Raw genomic sequence first — 8,979 nt, 5'->3', positions numbered from 1 at the left:
CCCTTTCTAGGGATGCGAGACGCGGCCAGATGTTTTAATTTTAGACGGCAAATCATCGCAACACCGATGAAGCACTGGCACGTAGCCCAACTTACTTTGTTTCGTCAACCCCTGTGTGTGTTCATTAGCAATGCCATTGTTGTTTAACGACCGAGAACCAAAGTGGTGTAAGGCTGCGGTAAGAGTTAAGAAGCACTGCTCAAGAGGATGGCGGGCGGGCGGGGGGGCGATTTGAGAAACTCGCCCCCCATTGTTTCAACTTTCCGTGCCTGGAGATGGACTCGAACCGGGCGACTTCTGCGTTCCAAGTCCGGGGCTCGCCACTGCTCCCCCGTTGTGTTCAAGCTAAAAGATTCCACGCATCACGTTTGTTATTGTTAGACTCCTTTTCTTCTATTTGTGGCAGACCTGGTACTGTATTTTTCCGGTATTTTCATGCGGTTACCGGTTTTTGCACGGACACCGATTCCGAGAGGGTATGTGGAGAGAGAGCGGGCGGATTTAGTGGGTGAGCAGGTAAGTGAATGGGTGGGTCAATGAGTTTAGTGGGTGAGTGAGTTGGTGATTAAGTGGGTGGGTGAGTGAGCGAACGGTGCGAGTGGATTGGTGGGTAGGTGAGTGAATGTGTTAGTGGGTGAGTGGGTAGGTGGGATCGTGGGTGGTTAGGTAGACGAGTGAGCAAATGAGTGCGTAAGCGGGTGGGTGGTTTGGTGCGTTAGTGGGTGGGTAGGTGATGAGTGAGTGATTGTGTTAGTGGGTGGATAGATGAGTGAGCGAGTTAGTGGGCAAGTAGATAGGTGGATGGCTAGGTGGGTGAGTGGGTAGGAGAATTAGTGAACATGTCAGCGAGTGAGCAGGTAGGTGGGTGGGTAGACAGATGAGTGAGCAGGTAATTGGGTGTGTCGATGAGTGTGTGTGTGCGGGTGGATATGCGGGTGGGCGAGGTGGGTGAGTTGGTATGTAGATGAGTGGATATGCGGGTGGGTAAGTTGGTATGTAGATGAGTGAGCGGATTAGTTGGGAGCGCGGGCGGCGAGGTGAGCGGGCGGGCGGGTGGGTGGAGTTGGAAAATAACCTCACATTTCTGGAATAACTGCTGCTTGCGCAACGCTCACAGCGGCGCCCTAGCCAAGGCGTTGTCCCTGACAGCGCGGGTCTCGAGCGGAGGACGAGCCCCGAAGTCCGCTAGGGCCACGGCGAGGACGCTCCGCTCCACAGCCACACGACGACCCCAGGGCGTACGTACAACGACAAGCGCGTTAACCCTCCTCCTTTCTTGCCTGTTACCTTGCGTCGACGGTGCTGTTTGTTTGCCGGCCGCTCGGCGTGTTGTGGCTTTAAGCCTGGTGTGCGCGCGTGTGCTCCGCAACTCCGTTAAAAGCAAAAGGCATTCTTGTACACGCGTCACAAAGTCCAGGTGTGCAATCGGCTGCGATGGTGCCTGTGCGTGTCTCGGGGTGTGCGCACGTGTCAGTGTCTGGGGAGCGGTCGCCTGTTGAATGCTGCTAAAGGGGGGGGGTCCTTGTGTGGGGGGGTCGCCTGTTGAAGGCTGCTACGGGGGGGGGGGTCCTTGTGTGTGGGGGTCGCCTGTTGAAGGCTGCTACGGGGGGGGGGTCGCGGCTAGCGCGCCTCGCCACGAACCCTGGCGCCACCGGCACGAGTAGACGTCAGCACTGGGGAGACAAAGGCGGCCGCGCGTGGTTTTTTCCCCAGGCCACACCACCTCCCTTGATGGGTGATACTCGCTAACGGCACTTGCCCCCTGAGCCTTCAGAGGGCGTCAAGGTGTTTCGCGCGTTCGTCGCGAGTTGCCTGCAGAGGTTTGCGGCTTCATACCGCGGGGCGCACTCGCAGCCAGCGGCAAACACAAAGGGCGTTAAAGACTCGGCGACGTCATTCGCAAGAGTCGAGGCGTCATGGGCCAAGTTTTGGACCAAATCTTGGGAGAGAAAACAAATGTACGCCGCACGTGTTTACTTTGATGTCGGAGGGTCCACGCAGCAGGGGAATCGTCGCACCCGACTTGCAAATTGAAATTGTCAGGGACCCCTCTCTGAGTCCCTAGGCTTGGTGATGCCTTCTTGTGTTAGCGAGCAGGCGTCGTAACAATGAATAATAAACTGTGTTCCGCGTGTTACACATGCCCCAACGGGTCGATAAAACTGAGAACCAAGGCGGCTTCCTTCTCAGCAAGCTCTTAAAATCACTCGAGTATTTACGACCACACAAGGCAGCGGTGGAAATTCGACATTGCTATGACAAGCCGCCACACCAGTCATCATACCGCTACTGCAGTACACCGCTTTATTTTGACAATGTGGTGTTGCTGTTGATGGTGTGAATTGCACATGATGATGATGACGGTGATGGTAATCGTGATGGTGATCGTGATGATGATCACAGCGACGACAATGATGGTGATCGTGGCAATGATGACGGTGATTATTCTTGTGATGCAATTAGTGATGACAGTGATGACAGTGATGATGATGCTGAAGTCACGACAAACTACGTATTAGCCGAATTGTGTGTAGTAAAAATGACACTTACAAATGTAATAACAACAAATCTGTTTATCAGACACAGCCTCAATGAGTTTCCAATCGGGATGTGTGGCCATGAATTCCCATGGTAAGTGATGGGCGTTGGCTTCACGTGCGAGGAAGCCAAAGGAAACCTCTGCAGAGCAAAGGAGGGCAGATAACACAAACTCCACACACACACAGAACACACACACAGATAACACACAAACTCCACACACACACAGAGAACACACAAACTCCACACACACACAGAGAACACACAAACTACACACACACACAGAACACACACACACAGAACACACAAACTCCACACACACACAGAGAACACACAAACTCCACACACACACACAGAACACACAAACTCCACACACACAGAGAACACACAAACTCCACACACACAGAACACACAAACTCCACACACACACAAACTCCACACACACACAGAGAACACACAAACTCCACGCACACACACAGAGAACACACAAACTCCACACACACAGAGAACACACAAGCTCCACACACACAGAAGACCACACACACACAGAACACACAAACTCCACACACACAGAGAACACACAAACTCCACACACACACAGAGAACACACAAACTCCACACACACACACAGAGAACACACAAACTCCACACACACACAGAGAACACACAAACTCCACACACACACAGAGAACACACAAACTCCACACACACACACAGAACACACAAACTCCACACACACACAGAACACACAAACTCCACACACACAGAGAACACACAAACTCCACACACACAGAGAACTCACAAACTAAACACACAGAGAACACACACACAGAGAACACACAAACGCCACACACACACAGAGAACACACAAACGCCACACACACACAGAACACACAAACTCGACACACACACAGAGTGGCGCCCCAGGCGGGAATCGATGGATCTGTTGACCTTCTAATGTGGATGCCCCGCCCGTTGTCCGTAAACTAGCGGTAGACGCAGAGGCGGGCGTGTATCGGGGTACACGCCGAGGCGTGGTTGTTGTTGTGGTGATGCCAGGGGCACTACTATGAGGGGGGAGGGGGTGGTGGCCCGTCACTCAGTGTGGCTGCTGCTGGTTGTTGTTGTGGTGGTGGTGGTGCCAGGGGTGTAACGATGGGGGTGGTGGCCCGTCACTCAGTGTGGCTGCTGCTGGTTGTTATTGTTGTGGTGGTGGTCCTAGGGGTGTAACGATGGGGGTGGTAGCCCGTCACTCAGTGTGACTGCTGTTGGTTGTTATTGTTGTGGTGGTGGTGGTGCCAGGGGTGTAACGATGGGGGTGGTGGCCCGTCACTCAGTGTGACTGCTGCTGCTGGTTGTTGTTGTTGTGGTGGTGCCAGGAGCACAACTATGAGGGGGGAGGGGGTGGTGTGTGTGGCTGGGTGGCAACTTTATGCAACGTATAGGGGCCCAGTCGACCACGAGGGGAACCCCCGAATCAACAGATACGTAAGTTAACAAAATGTAAACATTTGTTATTAATTAATGTTTATTTTTTATTACGAGTTTAATCAAATTAATGAATAAATAATAAATGGAAGTACATTTATATTCACTTAAAAAAAGGATAATTTAAAAAAATCAAAACGTGTTTTTTTTTAATATAAAAAATGTACCTGCGGTCTACTATGGACCAATGCCGATGGTGAACGTGCACCAGGCAGTCACCGCATCAACAGAGCCGCAGCAGCAGCGTCAAGTCACGTGCTCCACCACCACCACCACTCCCTTGGAGCTCATCCGTGACGCGTGGGGCCGGCATGAAGTTTGTTGTGAGGGTTGTTACCTTTACATAGTTTTATTTATTTATTATTATTATTAACACTCACCGTGAGACTGTCTCCCTCTAGACCCAATACAAGGTGCAACTAAACTAATACTGATCGAGTTATATCCTATGTATTATTGTATATGGTGTAACACCCGTAGCTATTTTAGTAAACGTGAGTCTGAAGAAAGGAGGGGGGGGGACCCACGGTCGGATCTCGAACAAAGACGTTCACTGCAATCGCGCGCATTTGGATGCGCTTCCGTGGCCGTCTGGAACGCTCTTCGTTGCGATATTAGGAAGCCACTGGGAGCTGTGCGCTTTTAAATCATCCACATTGAAAACCCATTCAATCAGAACCGATTTTTTTGTGTTTAGTTTGTTGTCATTCCCCCTTATCTCCCGATTTAGCGCGGTTGGCTACGTACGGTGCGAAAGAGATTCAACATATACACACGTCCATACAGCTCGCCTCGCTTGAGGGTCCGGTTCAATCACGCGTGTCTGGAAAGGGGATTTAAACCCAGCGGCTCAGCGGTGCTGGCTGAGTGTTTCCGAGCAGGCCATTATCAACCTTCCTATTGAAGAGATACTCAGATCTAGGGGTTGAACCTAGGTTCTCGGCTGCAATGGCTTGGTATCTCTATGCCATCTTGCATAACCCCCCCCCCACCCTCGTTGAAATAAGTAGTTGCACCCCTGGGTAGCTGTGATCGTCACGAGGCCTCCTCGATGGCCTTGCCTCGCTTCGTCTCGCCTCTCCCACCTCTCTGTCCCCTCCTCGTTCACCGTCGTTCACAATCCTCTCTCTCTGTCCCTCCGTCTCTGTTGCCCCATCCTGTGTTCGGTCCTTTTCCCTCCTTGCCACCATGGTGGCTAGGAAATGTTAACTACTGCCCCTGGTACACAGGAGGTTGTGGGTTCGATCCCGACCCTGAAGCCTGCTGCTTTATATTTGGAGTTTGTGTGTCTCTCTCTCTGTGGCTAGGATATGTTAACTACCTCGCCTAGTACACAAGAGGTTGTGGGTTCGATCCCGACCCTGAAGCCTGCTGCTGCTTTATATTTGGAGTTTGCGTGTCTCTCTCTCTGTGGCTAGGAGATGTTAACTACCTCGCCTGGTACACAGGAGGTTGTGGGTTCGATCCCGACCCTGACGCCTGCTGCTGCTGTATATTTGGAGTTTGCGTGTCTCTCACTCCTCGTGGTCGCGTGGATTTTTCTCCGAGTCCTCCGTTTTTTTCCCTCCACATTTAGGAACGTGGCGTTTTGAGTATATGGCTGCTATAAATGTCCATGTGATAAGCCAATTCGTGGGGCTATCATTTGTGATAGCCAGGTTGCTTCTGAACAAGAGCTATTATAGCTCAGTGGGCCTTAGCTGGTTAACAACAACGTTTTAAAAAATAAATCGATGACGTTGAGGGAAATTTGCCAGGATTGGGAAAAAGCTCGCCCACTTTTCCACCCCAGGCAACTGGAGAGCAACCTCGCATTAAAACTAACCTCGCATTAAAACTAACCTCGCATTAAAACTAACCTCGCATTAAAACTAACCTCGCATTAAAACTAACCTCGCATTAAAACTAACCTCGCATTAAAACTAACCTCGCATTAAAATTAACCTCGCATTAAAACTAACCTCGCATTAAAACTAACCTCGCATTAAAACTAACCTCGCATTAAAACTAACCTCGCATTAAAACTAACCTCGCATTAAAACTAACCTCGCATTAAAACTAACAATGACGTCCATCATAGAGGTTTTTTTGGGTTAGATCGCGGAAATATATAAACATGTCCATCTAACCCAAAAACCTCTTATGGATGATATTGGTCGCGAAAGCCTACGTGTTAAACTCACAATAACGTATTTCAAGAATCACAATTTAGATACAAACAACAAATATACTGTACTATTAAAAATAATTAATATAAAACAAAATTCGTAAAATCTCACTAATGGCCCTTAAACTTGAATTTGGAACTTTCGTGACTGCAGGAATTATTCTTTGTTTTTTTCGGTAAAGTCGCGTAGAAATAAGAAATAATAAAAATTACATAATAGCTATTATGTAATTTTTCTTATTTCTACGTGACTTTACCGAAAAAAACAAAGAATAGGCCCTTAAACTGTCCAGGAACAGCGTTCCAGTGCCCAGCCAGGCTGTTATTATTATATTTTTTAGTATTTAATTTAAAACCCCGTGAGCACCAACTGAACGCCACGAGGATACATGTTTTTCAATAGAAAATCAGTCAAGGACTTGAATCTCAAAGATCTGGGCTAGAGTACGGAAGGCGAAAATTTCCCCTTCAGGTGATACAAATTTTGATTTTAAAAAAATATTGTTGTGTAAACAGGAGGATAGAGATATCTTTCCTTAGATCTACTGAGGATAGTTCGGTGAGCTCAATAAAGGAGTTCACTAAATGTGAGCACCTCCGATTAGCACGGTTGGCTACGTACGGTGCGAAAGAAGTTCAACATACACCATCTCCACCACCACCATCTGTATCATCATCACCACCATCTGTTCAACATACATAGAGTTGACGTACCCGACATCTGAGATTTTCTTCTGTGGTTGTGGCAAGAATTAAATGACACGCTGGCCATGCTGACCTATTGACCGTGACCTTTGATATTGTTTTAGCAGGTGCATCTCTTTTCTCTATTCGTTTGGATCAAGCGAGCAAGCGATGGATGTGCAGCTTCGTAAAGACGTGCCCAGGTCCCAAAGACCCCGCTCGACTATCGGCCTGCTGACCTCGGGTACGTATGTGTATGTTAAACTTCTTTCGCACTGTACGTATACAACCATGCTAATCGGAGATGCGGGGGAAGGACAACAAACTAAACACAAAAAGCAGTTCTTAAGAAATTAGTTTTCAATCTAGATTTAAATGCACAGCTCCCTAATATCGGAAGAAAGAGCGTTCCAGACGGCCGCAGAAGTGCATCCGAATGCGCGTGCGATGGATGCGGTGACCGTCTTTGTTTGATGGCTGAGCCAATAGCCGCTACTGCTGCGAGGATGAGCGGAGTTCGTGTGATGATGGTTTGTTCCTTGACGAGATCATCGAGGTCTTGTGGTTCATTTGCGGCAAGCACTTTGTGTGTAATGAGTGCGCGACCTCGTGATGGTATTTTCGTTCAGCAACTGGAAGCCAACGCAGCTTGTGCCAGGCTAGGCATCGCGTGAGCGAGCCTGGAGTGTTATTATCGCTGACAGCACTTGCCCCAAAATCCGGTGCGGGCTACACACGGGGGCACCATTGTGTGTGTGTGTACGTGTACTGTACGTGTCTCTGTATCAAACAATGATCGCCACAATCGTCACTCCACAGTTGATAAAAAATAAAAGAAATGGGCACACACTTTGTTGTGAGTCAACAGCGTCCGACTTGAATGTGGAATGTCCACGAGGACTCGGCGGGGCTGGCTTGAGAAGGAAGCGTCAGTCACTGCATGGGTGTAGTTGGCGATTGTGATCTGTGCTTGCTGCCGTCTGTGTCTGGTGCTGTGACATATTTGTCCAGGAATGTGTGCGTGTGTACAGAGCGTGTGACCGCGTAACTGAGCGAGTCGGTGGACAAGTGAAGTCAACTGGGCAATAGTTAGCGAGTAACTGACTGTCCGAGTAGCCGAGTGAGTAACTGAGTGTTTGAGTGAGTAACTGAGTGATCGAGTGAGTGAGATGTTGAGCAAGCGAATCAGGGATCGAGTAAGTGACTGACCGACTGAGTACGCGTTGAGTCGTTGAGCAAATGGGTGAGCTAAGGCATCAAGTGAGCGAGCGACTGTGGCCTGGCTCTCGACTCTTAACGCAGAGTCTGATTCCTCGTGCACCAAGTCCTCGTTCAACACGGTGGATGCGTTCCTGAAAAGTGCGGCGAGATACCACGCACACCGCGCAGTGAGAAGGCGGGACAAGTAACTGGGAGTACGCCGCCGCCGCCACGTTAAAGTTCCACTCCACTTTATAACAACACTCCGGAACTTGCTCACGCGTTGTGACGACGTGCGAGATCCGCGTTGTGATGACGTGCGAGATCCGCGTTGTGTGGAAAGCGTTCCCTCGTGGTAGAACCGTGAACAGCGGAAACGCCCTGTCGCGTGAACAGCGGTCACGCGTTAAGCGAGGACTTGCCCGAAGTCCCTTTCCGAGGGTTTCGTGCGTGCCGGTGAACGTCGTGGCCGGGGCGTCCCGCGTGCTGCAGGCGGCGGCGGCGGCGGTGGAGGAGAGGGCCGGGTGGAGCGCTCCGACGTGCTCAAGGACACGGCGATCCGCGCGTCGGTCCGCGACGACCGCAGCTGGATCCGCAACATGGGCGGATACGACAACACCGACGGGTACAACACACCGCCCGGCCACACCGCTCGGCCACACCGCCCCGTCACGTCGCCCCGTCACGTCGCCCCGTCACGTCGCCCCGTCACGTCGCCCCGTCACGTCGCCCCGTCACGTCGCAATACACTCACCACACTACACTCACCAATCTCCACTCAACACACACTCCCAACAGACCACGTGCCGCACTACACTCACCACACTACACTCACCAATCTCCACTCAACACACACTCCCAACAGACCACGTGCCGCACTACACTCACCACACTACACTCAC

At 50.5% G+C, this 8,979-nt stretch overlaps 1 protein-coding gene across 4 annotated transcripts in view; it reads left to right on the top strand.

Annotated features, from left to right (window-relative positions):
• The first annotated feature begins 1,046 nt into the window (after positions 1 to 1,046).
• The window catches only part of LOC116955668 (uncharacterized), a 37,974-nt gene continuing 30,041 nt past the window's right edge, over positions 1,047 to 8,979 (top strand). For 3 of the 4 annotated variants that reach the window (XM_032976894.2, XM_032976893.2, XM_032976891.2), the window contains exons 1-3: positions 1,047 to 1,238; positions 7,003 to 7,121; positions 8,570 to 8,702. In XM_032976894.2, the coding sequence (XP_032832785.2) occupies positions 7,049 to 7,121; positions 8,570 to 8,702 (206 nt within the window). In that variant the 5' untranslated portion in view covers positions 1,047 to 1,238; positions 7,003 to 7,048. The remainder of the gene's footprint in view (positions 1,239 to 7,002; positions 7,122 to 8,569; positions 8,703 to 8,979) is intronic. The other variant, XM_032976892.2, reaches the window with a different exon arrangement.

Source organism: Petromyzon marinus, chromosome 61, assembly GCF_048934315.1.
Source record: "Petromyzon marinus isolate PM22_M1 ecotype Great Lakes invasive population chromosome 61, UKy_Petmar_22M1.pri1.0, whole genome shotgun sequence".
In the NCBI taxonomy this organism is placed as follows: Eukaryota; Metazoa; Chordata; class Hyperoartia; order Petromyzontiformes; family Petromyzontidae; genus Petromyzon; species Petromyzon marinus.
Note: the sequence above shows the minus strand (reverse complement) of the source record. Positions and strands in the feature narration are given on the sequence as shown.